At 33.2% G+C, this 15,781-nt stretch overlaps 1 protein-coding gene across 4 annotated transcripts; it reads left to right on the plus strand.

Annotated features, from left to right (window-relative positions):
* The first annotated feature begins 6,369 nt into the window (after positions 1-6,369).
* LOC127852905 (T-cell-specific guanine nucleotide triphosphate-binding protein 2-like) lies at positions 6,370-14,324 on the plus strand. 4 transcript variants are annotated; one of them, XM_052386943.1, is made up of 5 exons: positions 6,370-6,502; positions 8,652-8,751; positions 9,186-9,263; positions 9,405-9,496; positions 10,630-14,324. In XM_052386943.1, the coding sequence occupies exons 2-5, from the start codon at positions 8,664-8,666 to the stop codon at positions 11,815-11,817; spliced, it is 1,446 nt and encodes a 481-aa protein (XP_052242903.1). In that variant the 5' UTR covers positions 6,370-6,502; positions 8,652-8,663; the 3' UTR covers positions 11,818-14,324. The 4 variants fall into 4 exon arrangements, with proteins under 4 accessions (XP_052242903.1, XP_052242904.1, XP_052242905.1 ...); XM_052386944.1 differs by having other exon boundaries at positions 6,384-6,502; positions 8,618-8,751; XM_052386945.1 differs by having other exon boundaries at positions 6,429-6,563; positions 8,618-8,751.
* The last annotated feature ends 1,457 nt before the right edge of the window (positions 14,325-15,781 follow it).

The following is a 15,781-nucleotide window of genomic DNA, read 5'->3' on the forward strand; positions in this document are numbered from 1 at the left end:
TGAGCACGTACATTAAGATATAATACTTATTGAATTAAAACGTTATTTCATTCAAAACGGCGTTATTCTGCGTTTATGACATGAAACACAAAAAATGACATAACTTCGTCATTTTTAGGAATTGGATGCTCAAATTTTAAATTTAGATTTGTCAGATGTAGCACTTTTATAATATATGCTTAACTGAAAAAGTCATGGGTCAAAATTTTGTTCCCAGCCACTTATACAGAATATTTTTGTGTTAAGTTTAACGAAACGAAAGCGTACGATTCAATGGATTTTGGTATTCGTTACACTTTGATTTCAAGGAGCAATATTATGAGGCCTGTTATGATGATATAAGAAATTTGATAATTGTGTTTGAGTAGTATGATGATGCAATTTTATAGAAGATAAGTGACTTTTGCCGACATTGATTTTTTTTTAGTTATTTTAACGAACTTCGGAATGGGCTAGAAGTAATATATGGAGTCACAGACGATTTAATGTTAGTGTGTATATAAGCCAACGTGTATGGTAACCTACGCTTAATAATAGTATGGTAGGCATATGACATTTAGGTATTTCATGTCGAATCACGACTTGCCCAATGTAACAGACAAAAGGATTTTTGATATGTGAGTTTTGTTTTACAAACGAAACATTTTACCTACGGACCGCCATTAAAGCCTCAAGTAAACACAATTTATAAGCAATATAAGCAAGAAGAAAATACTTGTCAATAACGTTATCAGTTTATTAATATGTAGGTTACGTTCTCCCAAAGTTAAAGGGAGATAAATAAAAAAACAAACATATATTAATCGCATTTCGAAAGCCTGATTTTTTTTTTGGATAAAACATGTTAAGCCTTAAAGTGTACGTAAAACTTATAGTAGCAGATAGTCTGCGTGAAATATTTGTTAAACTACGGGTTAAGACAACAAGAGTGGCTGCAATATCGTTTTGCTTAGATTAGATTAACACAAACCTCACATTATATTCATTCCGTTCTAATTCGACATGTGACATGCTGGGCATTGCTATAGTAAAAGCGTATGTTATTTTACTATCATCACACCCTTTTTATTTTTCGTTTACAAACCATTACAACAAATGGAAAACACGTGCTTATGCTCTAATGTTAATTATTAATATAACCAAGATATACATGTCAACAACGAAGGGTCGAATCGCATGGATGCTCTGTCTAAAGGAACATATGTAGTGAAGATGCATATACTATTTCAATCATGAGATTCGACTAAAACATAGCAAATAACTCTGAACAATACTGAGGAGAGAGTTAATTTCATTGCACTTTATACTTCGATACATGCACAGTTACGCATCTAAATAGAAGCAGTAAATATAATAGCAAAAAGGCAATAACTCAAAATATACTGACTTAAAAGTTGCAGTTATTATACTATGCACGAACTATAAATGCTCTCGATCAATTTACAAAGTTTTAATTCAATATTTTCAATACAAAGCAGAACGATCCCATGACAAGGTACAATTACAAATAGAATCACGAACAGGTGGTCAAAAGTTAAAACAAAGGAACAAATAGTGTATCGAAATTTAACTTACTTACCTGACGGATTTCACTCGTGAAAATATTAGTTAAATATGAAAATATTGTTTTTGGAGCCATATATGAACACGGTGCATGCATAGTTTACAGATTTTACAGGTTTCCCTATTATTTACAAAGTTATAAATAAAATAACCCACTTCTTAAACCTAAAAAGGTTTATCAATAATTTATGAAAACGAACAAAACATATTTTTAATAGGATATTAATATTTAAATTACTCTCTTTAAATATTAATTAGTATTACTTACAAAATTATGAATGTTTTAAATATATACTTAATTTTACCATGTAATTCCTTGCTGAATCTTATAGTCGATTGGATCGATAGCTTTCGTGGGGCTGCATCAAAAGTCGGATAAGGGAGTTTCGCTCTGCAAAAGAAATTTGACTTGTGAGCAAATAGTCTGTAAATCCTGAAGGAAGATTCGTGGTCCTTGTAATATGCATATTGCCTTAAAGCGCTCTAACACGATATTGGTCATGATATGACGTATAACGTGAATCTCTTCAATACTAAGTGTACTTGAGTAATACACTGCAAAAAGCGTAAAACGACTATCCAAACATTAAGCAAAGAGACAAAACTCCAAAATTACCTATATAAGAATTGTGGTTTTTATGCTATGCTGTTTCTATCAAGTTGTGTTATTAATGTACACAGTTTTATGTGAATAACTTCAATGCTTAGGGACTTATTTTCAGCACAAGACGGACAATTACGGTGTAAAACCTTAAGTGCGAACTTGATTTTAAATGTTTGTTCACCAGTGGACTTTGGAAGGGACATGTCTTGGTTAGCTTCATGCAAGTGAAAATTTCACACACAAAAAATGAACAAAAATGAATGGTTTGTATAAAAGAATGCTTTGAAATGACTTTATCATGGAGTATCACACGTGGATAATATGTGAACAATGTTATATAAGACAGTTCCATTTACGACTATTTTGCTTTCATCAATTTTTAATAATGTTTTAAAGTTTTAATTTATTTTCGCAAACTGTGAAGTTCCAGTTTTAACACCGCATGGAAGATTTTCCTAACAAATCATCCATTTTTTAATAATTCAAACAAATTCGCACTAAACTAGTCTGTCGGGAAAAATAAAAATCAAAGAAACATAATACTGTTTGCTTTGTGGCTGAAATTCTTCTTATTGAGAACTTGAGCGAACGTTTTGACTGTGTAATGTGTTCAATTTTTATCACTGAAGTTTTGAAAAAGGCCAATTTAAATCAAAGTATGAGATAATTATCATCTCATCCCAATCTTGTCTACTCTCGACATGAAAACGTTCATCTTTTTTTAGAAACGAAATATATTTGCAGTGATAAATTTGTGTTTGTTTTCCAAATAATTGTTATTGTGCAAAACTTAACTATTTATTATTTATTATTTTTTGCTAGGTTCAAAACTGTTTACGTACATATATCCCAAAATATAAATATTGGATTGTAAATGCGTATATCCGCGTTTTTGCAAAATATTCTATTTCCATTTTAAACTGGACCGACTTTTGAAAAGCTATGCTAAGTAATTTGCTATAAAGGTGGTATAGGGCTATCGGTAATTGTTGCCCCATTGTGTGTTGTGATAAATAATGTCGCATTGGCTAGTATGTTGAATGAATTAAACGACTTATTATTAAAAAATTATAAAAGTTATGTTGATACATCATTTTATTTTTTGTATTGAATTATTATCTAAAACCTAGATTTTTTTACATAAAAACTTCCCATAATTGTTCGGCTATGGACTGGTTGTCGTGAGAAAGACCTTAATGTGTTTGTCATAATTTGTTTGTATTTGATTTACACATATGTATTGCTTATTATTTTATCGAATTGATTTAACATTATAAGGAACATTTCAAATTACATTTCGCCACCGTGATATATTTTTTTTATTCCGCCAACTTCAACGTTATTTCAACAATGTATAGGCAGTCAATTAACCCACACTTTCCCTGAGTTATCAGGTTTACCAGTACAAAGGGATAGAACTAAGAAGGAATGCTAAATAAGAACGTTCTGACTGCAGGATTTTCTTCCCTTCGCCTTCGCGCAAAAACGATCGGCATATCAGATTTTTGGCCTGGGGCGAAGCCCCTAGGCCATAGTACTGATACATATTTCTGAGACGAGCTGACTTGGCTGGCTGCCATAACCAAATTTGTATAACTCCGATTTACCACTTAATAAGAGCGTGCGCAATAAAAGTAGTTCTTTTCAGATCTCAATAACCCGGCTTGTTAATGCAGAACATCACTATATAACATGACAGTGTCATACAAAGTGTAAAAAAAAAATTCTTGAATCAAAATTGTTAAGCATTGGCTACGACATAGTTTTTATTGTTTACATATCAATGCGAGAATAAACTCCTCACTGTACGGTCTCTAACTACCGTTTCGCGGAGTTTGTCAAAACAAGAGCAACTTGTTTGCCATTAATAATAGTTTTACTTTGAACTTTAATACATGTAAAAAATATTATTGAATCAAATTGTTAAGCATTGGCTACGACATAGTTTTTATTGTTTACATATTCATGCGAGAATAAGTTGCTCACTTGACGGTCTCTAACTACCGTTTCGCGGACTTTGTCAAAACAATAACAATTTGTTTGCCATTAACTCTGAACTATAATCTAAACCAATAAAAATAAGTCAGTGGAACTTTAATTTTCCGTATTATCTCTTGAATTTTCATGGTTTAAATTAACCTCAGCAGTGGCGTAGCCAGCCCCAAATTTTAGCCGAGGCAGTATCTTAGGTCATTCTAGAGGTGTTTAGGGGCATGCCCGCCCCCCCCCCTGAAATTTGGTTATACCTAGAATGGCTCTGGTGCGTGTTAAAGGCAATTTAAACCATATTTTATACCTAAATTATCGGAATCGTGGACGCTACATATGACCGTTTAGTATCAATAAAGTTAACAAAAAAAATCTGCTACAAGTTTATTGTCAATTTTAGATTATGTTGCCATAAACGGTTAACGATTGGCATGCTACTATATAATATAATATTTACTTAAGATTTAATTCGTTATGAGTTTTTTTTATAAATTTTATTTTTTAGTTTACATCAAATCAGCTTCCGCTAACTTGCTGTTGAAGTTCAGACTAGTTCACCGTGAGAAAATTATTGGACGATTTTTTCCATTTAGAGCTTGAAAGCACCATAGGGCTCTTTTTTCCGAAAAATGTTTAAATACATTAAATCAAAAGCGTTTCAATCATAAGCACATATAAAAAGGATTATTGATGGAAGTTATTAGGAAAAAAGGACCTACTGAGGCTCGAACCAACGCAGTGACAATATAATAGTGGTCGATGGATCCAGAGTCTGACGTATTACCGATTGCGTCTCAGGGACATATTGCTTATCATGAGGAGTACAAATATTTAACTTAAATCAGTAAAGTTTCTGGCCCTTTTTTCAATTTTCTTGTGTAAAATTTTGTTTAAGCACTGCGTCATAATTTTCTGTTTTTTTTTATCATCAACTACATTGACTATTAAAAAGAACAACTTCTTTATATAGAAAAAGTTTAATACGCAGCCGGGATGATTTGAAAATTCGTATGTAAACAAAGATTCTTCCAACTTGAAACGGTCCCGGATTTAACTCGACGCCGGTCATAAAAAAGAGAATACCAATAAAGCCGAAAACGCCAACCACCCGAAGTGTGTCCAGGTAAAAATAGACCAAGACCTGGCCGTAAAACACCCGATTCTATATCGGTACGTTCCAATGTCCACCATGATTATAGCATCGAAGTGTACAGTGCGACGCTTTGTTTAAGAAACGGGTTTCCAAATCATTTTGCTGAGCCAATTTGACATTGAAGTTATTAAATTGAAATAATTATCTGCCTCAACATGACCCAATTATACTCAATTGAAGTTATTAAATTGAAATAATTATCTGCCTCAACATGACCCAATTATACTCAATGATAATATTTCTTTGTGAATAGTATAGTGCCTTAAATTTATTAAATTGCCTCAATTTCTTATATAGATTTTATTTAACATACAACATTTCCAATGCATCTTATGTGTGTACCTTTGAATGAATTTATTACATAAACCTGAACCAGCGAGGCACTTTCCTGACCAAATTATGCAATTTTTGAATATATAAATAGACCTACACATTATGCTTGATTGTACAACAACGAATGTATGGTTCACAGAACGGCTTAGAACTATACTGATTTGCTTGACAATGTAAAATAATTATGTTTAGCACTAAATGAGTGTTATCAGCGTTTAAGAAAATTTAACCACCGAAAGCAACTCTGTCTAAAACAAGGGATTTATTTTGAAAACAAAACAAGAAAGCAACTTGGGTATTGTTTTCTACCGAAAAAAGTTGCAAACCAACATAGAACACGGGAAATAACCTCCAGAAGCATGGGTTCGATCGAGAAATCGCTTAATACCGGAAGAAAAAAGGAACTCTACAGAAAAAATAACCACACACGTATTCAATATAACAAATTAAAAGGCAACCTGAAAAAATACTCACACGTTACAGATCATTGAAAAACGAATTAACATTATAATTAAACTATTTTAAGTGCAACATTTCAGTTATCTTCCACAAGTAGAATTACCCCCAAAATGCATTGCATTTTAAACGAGAAAAGAAAAAGAACTCTTCATAAATAGGCACTACTTTGGAATGGAACACACAATTATACACAATGATTTATTGGAATGTAACCTCAAATTAAAATAGTTCTACAGATGTCCCATAATAAAACGCGCAAAAGTACACAGTTAAGCTGAAAAGCGACGCCTGGCGACACAATGCATTTTGGTCACAAGTTGTTTAAAACAGATGAGTTAGGCCAGTGATGACGCATTACATGGTTTTAACGCGTTTCTGCTTGATTGTGTTAAAGAAGGAAGGTGAGGGCAGTGTGTTTTAAATTTAAAAGGGAAAAGTTATGGAAAAGCCTTGACATAACGCGTACGTATATCATTATTATCAATAAATCAATTACTATTTTTACTCCCGAATATTTTACATAGTTGCTGATAGGAAGAATAAATCTTACAGAATGTCGAAATGCTATGCTGCGAAGAATGTTCCTTTATAAAGCATACATCTTCATTGCTTAGCGTTATGGTTACCGTTTGTGAACATTTTTAACATGTTAAGCTCTTGGACGTATTACAAAATGTGCTGACTGTCTTTTTGGACGTCATTTGCAACAAAAAGCTTACTAACAGACCTCTTGACTGATACAGAAAACAAATAAAACTTATAAAAATATTGTCCGTTAAAGGGACTTCACAGTTTTTTTAATTTCGTCGTTAAATTATTTTAATTAAAACATGTAAATATCGGAGCTCCATTATTAACAAACGTGAAGATAGAAAAAAAAACAGGAACAAGTTTACCCCCAAAGGGGCTCGAATCACTAACCTATAGATTATACAGCTATTGCCTTAACCACTTCGCCATCCTGTCTTTTTTAGCATTATGCATTTCATACTAAATATACGCAATCCACGCATTGTCAAAAAATACTCAGAAAACCGAAAATGTATTCCATTGCTCCGTGTTTGTAACGCTTTAAAATTGTATTAATTTGTAAGGATGATTATTAATAATTGAGAATGTACGTTAAGTATGAGTCTACGCAAGTGGTTATATTTCTCTTCCTGATATAAAGTTTTTGTTATTTTTGTGAATCCGTGACATAAGGTTTCATTTTTGTTTCGACAATATATGAACAAATTTCTTTAAAGAAACAAAACTAGAACTCAATTGTTCAATGCAAATTTACAACAAAAAAAACTATATACCCTGCCAACACGAAGCTTTCCGACCGCCTGTCGCATGTCATTGATAATCATTGGTTAGATGAGGGCTTTATATAAGATGTGAAAATATTTACCCGGTAAATTGCCTATGCATTTATATAAATTGGCACCACTCAAAACAATGGGTACATTTTTGTTGTAAAAATACTTTATTTACATAGTCTTTCAACTTTATCGGTGTTCGTTCCTTATCCAAAACAGGTTTATATATGTGATATCAGCATTTGGTGGGCGTTAGAAAGCTTCAGTAATAGTGATTTTGTTTTAGCATGATTTAGAGACAACCAAATAACCTTCCACACCGTTTGTTTTAAGGTTTCCTCGTACAGAAAAATCAGCATAAGCTATATAAAAAAATCAACAATGATTATAGCATAGCAACAACAAAAATACGAAAGACGGAGGTGAGGTGGTAAGAAAAAAACGGGTTTATCAGGCCTCCGCTACGCTTTACATAGACGGCACCTTTAAGCGCGCGTAGGAGCACGCCGTTGGTGATGAATCAAACCTGTCTTGAATTTGATGATATGAAAGTTAAATGCAATCTCTCGTAAAAAAGGCAAATTATACTCCTCTCGGGTGATGATACCAGGGGTGATTACAGTACTATAAAAGACAATAGGGCTGTTAAACCTTATCATTAAAAGAGTACTACAAAACATAAGAATAATTGACAATATACAAAGGAAGTAGTTGTATTCAGAATTCGGTCTTGTTGGAACTAATGCTGTAGAATACAGGCAATAAGTCAGAAAATTTATGTACCGATATCAATGCGCATTCGATAGGGAGACTGTTATCGGTGCTACTCTCTATTTATAGATGAAATTAAGCGTTTTTTAAGTTAATTATATGCGTCAATTAAACAACAATGTATTGAATCGGTTACCGATTTCGAAGTGACCAAAATTCATCAAATCACTTTCGATTTCCGATAAGCATATTCATAACATTATTAAGTTATTAGACATATTTAACAAAAAATATTGACACGTACAATAAAGCTTGCACAGGAAATTGTTTGGGTTATTACCAACAGTTTTTCTACGCTGTCGGAGTTTTGATTTGCAATTGTCAAAACAGTGCCATTTTATTATAATCTATCACATGCTATTTGAGGTAATACGACGTATTGCATTTAGGAAAAGAGACTTTTAACATTTGCACATGATATTGTTCCTTGTATCATTTAAGCCAAACACTATCATCGCAACATATTGTATTAAAGTCAAACCATAAGATGTATTGCGAATGCTGTGGCACTAAACAAGAAGTGACGTGGAATTTTTGCAAAGGATGCGGAACGAAAATTGAAAAACAATCAGACGGTACATGCTTTTTGTTTGATTCTGTGAATATATTTGACATGTATGTCTGTGTTTGAAATGAAAGCTATCTTTTTCTGGATAAAAATGTTAATATGATCATTGTTCATTCCAAAATCATAATTTAATTTGATAACTATGTGTGTAACAACACACTGTCGTTATATTTATTTAGCAAAATAATGTTTGAAAAATATATTGTGTTCAATGAATATGTTGGTATCTTAGATGACAGCTATGCTTTGGGCCAGAGAAGTCAAAAACTAGCTGTTATATTTTTTTATATACAAAAGAACACTATTTTAAGTATTGCTTTTATTTTAGTTTTTGCCGGACACAAACGCGAAAAGGGCGCTTAAGACGAATGACCAAGTTTGTTCATGACATGGCAGTGTTAAACAAATACAAAATGAATTAGAGATATGATACGCTTTCAGGATTTTGCGACGGTAGAAGGAAAGAATCTGCAAAGGCAGAACTTTTTTCTCAATTTGCAGCAGCTTCGCTTTATGAAGGTATATGAATAATTAATTATATATTTTTTTATAATAATGTATTTTTTTACGAAACAAAGGAGTTTCGCCCCCATTTGAATTTAGGGATTGAAGTGTTTAACATATTCAATAAACAATCATTATCAAATAACGCAATTTCAGGTGAAGAGGAACCTATAGATTTGCATGATTCAAATGACGAAGTTGGACATGAATTAGCAGAATTTGGAAGTGACTGGTATGAAGAATTGCCGGTAAGATTTTACATGTGATTTTGTAGGAACTGATAAATAATTAACCAGAGTTCAAATTCCCACTAACGTTAATGTTACGGCATGTAATTTTATTTTGCGTAAAAGCACATCAAAAATGAGTTATGTATTAGGATTAGACCGCGCCCAGCAGAATATCGCAATTTTAATCGACCTTACGGGGGCTTTGTTATTGTAGTTTAAGCAGTGAATAGGAACTTGGGTAATTGATCTTACAGTGATTGTATTATGTCAACAATATTAAGTTTAAGATATTTGTGTGGGATATGCGAGAAATCGTAAAATATCGCTTCTTTCGCGAACGTGGCAATATTATTGACTGGAATAAATCTGTTTGTCTGAAAACTCAAGATTTTTAGTCGGTATTCAGTGGGCCTTGATCGGATCTTTGCGTTGAGAGATTACGCTATCTCATCAAATTGTTTTAAAAATAAAAGCCGTATTTAATTCCATGCATATTTAATGCATCAGTTAAAATGAAATCAAATGACTTATAGTTAACGGAAAACATATTGTTGCATTTGTGGATGTTTATATCTGAGATTGCTGTGTGCGCATTATATACGATACTAGTTGATTTGTACAAACGTTTACAAACGTACCTACTCAGTTCCTTTACGAAGCATCACAGGCTTTGGGATTTATTGAAACTAGATCATACATTATTAGAAAACGGTTGATTTTTGAACGATTTAAATTTCGTTGTTTTTGTGTTGTTGTTTTTTTTTTGTTGGTATTATATCCGTTGGCTAGGTTATCTGCAGTTGTTGTAGGTTTTGAAGAGTAGTGTTTTAATTCGACATGAGCTTTATACCTGTGATGTTAAACTGTTATAATACAATATGTAAGCATGTTTTTTTGTTCAGTTGTATTTTCAGGTTTTAGATATGAGAAAAACTTGGTTTTGGTTAGGATCACTATTCGATTTACGAATGTTATTCTTTTTAAACTATAACTTATTACATTACATTACAACTTAAAGTGTAACTTATTATTTAAAAAAAACATATTGCGTGTAAGTGTAGCCATTGTTAAACGTTAATCTTGTATTGATATATATCGGCGTTTACAAATGTTTTGACTACGGAATTGACTTGAACACAAATTATTACCAGATATCGGAAGCAGAGATGACTGAGTATGAGCGTATTTTAACCGAAAGCGGCTACACCGAACTTATCAAGAAACTAGACGAATCAAACAGCGAATGGAGACATTCGAGTATAAACATTGCCATAACAGGAGAGGCAGGGACAGGCAAATCTACTTTGATAAATTCTTTGAGGGGATTGAAAGCAGACGATGCAGGCGCAGCAAAGACTGGATGTACAGAAACTACAACGGAGGTTACTTGTTATCCGCACCCAGAATATAACTACCTGAAGGTATGGGATCTGCCAGGGGTTGGAACGCCAAAATTTACACGTGAAAAGTATTTCCAAACTGTTGATTTTAATGAATATGACTTTTTGTTACTTGTTTCGAGCTCTCGATTTAAGGAAAACGATATGTGGCTGGCAAAAACCATTATAGAATGTAGACCAAGCGCAAAGTTGTTTTTTATCCGAACAAAACTTGACAACGACTTTGAGAACTTGAAGCAAGAACGGCGAAAGCCTTTGAATGCAGGAGAACGAACAATGATAGTTAAGAAGATAAGAGAAGATATTCTTGAAAATCTAAGAAACGGAGGAATAAAAGAACCGAATGTTTTTTTGATAAATAGTCACAAGCCTGAAACGTTTGAGTTCAATAAATTGAACATGATTTTAATCGAAACCGTTTCTGACTTGAAACGAGATGCAATGGTGCTTTGTTTAGCCAGCCATAGTGAAGACATACTTAGTAAAAAGGTTGATGTTTTAAGCAAGCGTATTTCCATAACTTCAAAGAATGCCGCTGTAAGTGCGGCATACAGTCGCGAACACAATGAAAAGCCTGCACTAACAATTATAATGAATGAAGCGCGTTTGTACGCAAAGCAACTTGGAATCAACACAGAATCATTAAATCTTGTTGCAAAGAAATTTAGAAAGGATATAAGTGAGCTTAAGCAAACGATACACATGCACTCTTCCGCTATTTTGGCATCCGAGAAGAGTTTTGCACAGTACTATGAAACGTTTAACAAATACCGTTTTTCATTTGTTGACACACTTCCAATGATTGGTTCCCAACGTAAGTTACGAAAGTTTCAGCACCAATGCGCAGCTGTACTCAAAAGCATTCTGAATATGTGTAAATCTGAGAATAAAAATCTCCAAACTCAAATTGCTCTTTGGACATACACGGATAGTGAATAAAAGTCCGTAGAACGTTTGAAACGCTGTTTTGATACAAACATGTACACAATCCCAAACTACACCGCATTTCTTTACCAAACAATAACGCGTTTAAAAAGCAAACATTGTCGATATATTATTTCAATGCACTAATCATTTTTCGTTTCAGATAAACGTGTGTTTCTTTAAAATCATTTTTAGGTTGTTGGTCTTTTTTTGCTTACACATTTATCCGTACATATCTGAGTCCAGGCCACACTAAACATCGGCGATGAAACCGCGTTTATTATGTAAATATGCGTTTTCCCAAGCCATTTTTGTTTACTTTCTTTATTGCGATATTTTCCCTGTACAATCCATTGATACATGTAAGGAGTCATAGTCATTGTGTGTGTGTCGTGTTTGCAGTAAAAGCACTGTTTTGCTTGCTTAGATGTGTAATAACAAGACATGTATATTTAACTATATATAACATATTGCTAAGTAATTTTATTTATTATGTTTGTCTAATCATATGATGATTAAATACGTCGTTGAAATATGCATTATACATGTATTCTTTTTTTAAAGTTCAGAGTGTTGGATTTGGATTTGAATTGAATATTTATTATTTTGCTAAACTGACATTAAATGCTCATTTATTATCTTACCTCACTGCTTAGATGAGTGGATGATTGGCTTAATGTAGTAATAATTTAAACTTTGATCTAGTTGATCATGAAATTTTAAAGCATTTCTAAGAAAACGCTTTAGCGATATTTAAGTATTTGAAAACAAATAGACAAAACAATAAAGATCGTATTCAAAACGGACGTTAAAATGTAGTGTATCCCAATGAAATACTTTGGATCCGTTGCTCTTTTTTAATTCACATGAACATTTTCGACCTACCTTTTCCCATCGTTCGTCGTGCGTCGTGTGAAGTAATACGCGCATTGGCAACATTTACCTTGTTAACACTCTATAGGCCCAATCTGTATGAAACTTGCTGGGAACATATGATATCTCGGCTTAGTTAAAAAGAGGGTCACATGGGAGAAAACCCTAGGCCACAGTGACAAAGTGTGTAAACACTATGAAAGTAATTTTTTCGCACATCATGAAACGTGTTCTTAAAATGTATTCTTATGATATAAAGGCTTAGAATTGCTATAGTAAAATCCTGTGAACTATTTTTACATCCAATTTGTCTCTCAATCATGAAACTTGCTTAGAACATTGTTTAGATATATCGGCCAAGTTAGAAAGCATATCTAGCAGCCTATTTAGCGTATTTAACTTATTTTTCAAGTTTATAAAATATGACAAAGTATACAGCACATTTAGCATATTAAGCAGTCTATTTAATATATTTATCACATTCAGCATTTTAAATAAAATTAAGTAATCATACAAATTAAGCCTATTTGGCCAGCAAGTTAGCAAATGTATTCAGTTGGCGTGTTATTTTTTTCCCGTTCAATATACATGCATGTTATTCTCCTCGTCAATAGGAGTGTGTGGGTGGAGGGCATCCCACTCCGCACCGTACAGAGTTCACAAGCAATGTATGCATATTACAACACGTTACATACATTCTATAATCAATAGCTTTTACATTACAGTATACACAACATGTTATTGTTGGAATGGGTTAACGTACATGATCACAACTACCGGGAAAGAGGTTACTAAAGTTCCCATTCTTTACTTTTACGCAAATCGTTAAAAAATCAATTGTGTTAAGTACATGGCAGTGCAAGGACAGGTACGACTTTGCTCCTTTAAGTGTTGGCATAGTGTTGATCCTTTTACAGTTGTAAATTAAAACAAATATCAAAAAAATAATAATTAAAGAACCAGTTGTATTTGCATATCCCAGTATAAAGGAAGGCATATTAAGAAAATTCAAAAAATGATTACATCCACAAAAAAATTCTGTTATTAGCTGATTGACAAGCTTATACTCTTAAAATATATGCTGAATAGTTTCACATTCAGTTTTACAAGAGGCACAAATAGCCGTTGATGCATATCCAATTTTAAAACAAAATGAGTTCGTACCTATGATTCTATGTACAATTCTATATCGAAACCACTGCACATTGGTATCCCGTGTAATTCAAAAAGGCATATAAAAAATGTGTCTCCATTTGTTTGGTTCAATATAATTAAACATATTCGACCATTGAGCAATACACACTGGCAAAGACTCTTTTTTGTAATTATATCATACATAGTTTGGTACCCTTTGCGTTTTCTAACATGGACCTCAGGCTGGTGGGGATAACAGGCTTCAACACAATTATTTAATTAGTGAATTTCATGTACCTTGTCACTGCGTTAATAATACCTAGGAAATGTACGTTGTTTGGATGGAAGTTATATACTTTGCAAAATTCATCACACCTGTAAATGGCATTAAGTTCAGTATTGTAAATTAATTATCCAACAAAATGAACGCCTTTTTAAAACCATGTTTATAAACATATTATTGTGTTACCAATAGTTATATCTGGTATATAAAATAAAGGATTTTGAAGCAGAAACTGATTTTTAAATGGTTCTTTACTACAAAGTTCAACAAACGATTTTAATGTATCTTTCCAAAATGCATGTGGTATCATGTTAATTAAGTTTTCGGGATAGTGACGTCCACAGTTGTACAATTATTGATGTCAATCATTTTATTAACAACATGTATCCGTTTACCATTACCAGTGAGAATTCTACGCATCCATGAGCATTTTAGAGAGCTAACAAAAGAGTACAAATCTGTCATCTTTAAACCTCCTTCTTTACACAGATAGGAAGAATTAAAGTAATTAAAACTTGAGTATTACCAATGTTAAATCATATTTTAGTTTCCTTGCCAAATCCACCGCATGCTTTTTAAGCAGATATCAATTAACGTTTTTTTGTGTGCGATGGTAAACCACGTATTAGCAAAAAACATTTATTAAAGAATATACAAAATCCTTATTGATCAGTTTTTTAATAAGACTTTTATTTTGATTTTTTTTGTCGACATATTGTAGTTCTATAATTTCTTGAAGATCAATATGAAAGTTTAAGCCAAGCATGTCAAATGTTTGTTGATTCCAATTTCATTTCCATCTCGTTTTAATGCTTTCGGAGCTAAACTTATGTTTACCTATCCAGACCACTTTTGTTTTGTTGAAATTAATTTAAAAGGATAAAATGTACAGCTTATTTAGCTAATTACGTCTATTTAGCATCATCTTTAAGATATGTAGCATATTTAGCATGTTCACTAAATAGGAGGAAAATTAAAGCTATTTAGCATATAAAGCCTAATTTGCAGTATTATTAAGCGTATTTAGCAAGGTGATATTACAGGTTAAATTATAACGCATCTTTGTACAATTAAGCTCACTGTGAAGCATAAGTAAGATATTTAGCATATTAGACATTTTAGATATATTGGTTTATACAAGCATGTAAAGCCTATTTAGCAAACAATTATGCATATCTAGCCTATTGAGCCCCTGCCTATATAAGCACGGATGGATACGGCAGTCTGGATCCGTGGACTTTTTGGATTTGTGAGCGTCAACAGTCTCCAAACCAACATCATCCCGGTGACAACACATTCACATGTACAAACCTGGCAGCAACACGCAATCAACACGGCGCCCACACTGACTCTCCCGGCAGAGCTGCGTCCTGTTACTGAGCAACTCGACAGAGGCTCGAATATCCTTGGATAAACACGGACCAAAGCGGCCCCTAGAGTATCCTCCTCGATCTGCACGACAACGAAACGGACAAACACGGCAGCGATACGGATCAAACACGATCTGTCCAGGACCGACACTAACAGCTGTCGTCGGTCTCCGAACAGCATGGCGATGTTCTTCAACTCATCTAGCGTTTCGGGAAAAGTTATTAATTCAGTTCAATAGGTGCTCTGTGCGACATCGAAGCCGTACCTCGGAGAGTGGTTGCTCTCCCCTGATGCTGGCTATTGCAATGTTATTGTCAA

Source organism: Dreissena polymorpha, chromosome 12 (assembly GCF_020536995.1).
Source record: "Dreissena polymorpha isolate Duluth1 chromosome 12, UMN_Dpol_1.0, whole genome shotgun sequence".
Classification (NCBI taxonomy): Eukaryota; Metazoa; Mollusca; class Bivalvia; order Myida; family Dreissenidae; genus Dreissena; species Dreissena polymorpha.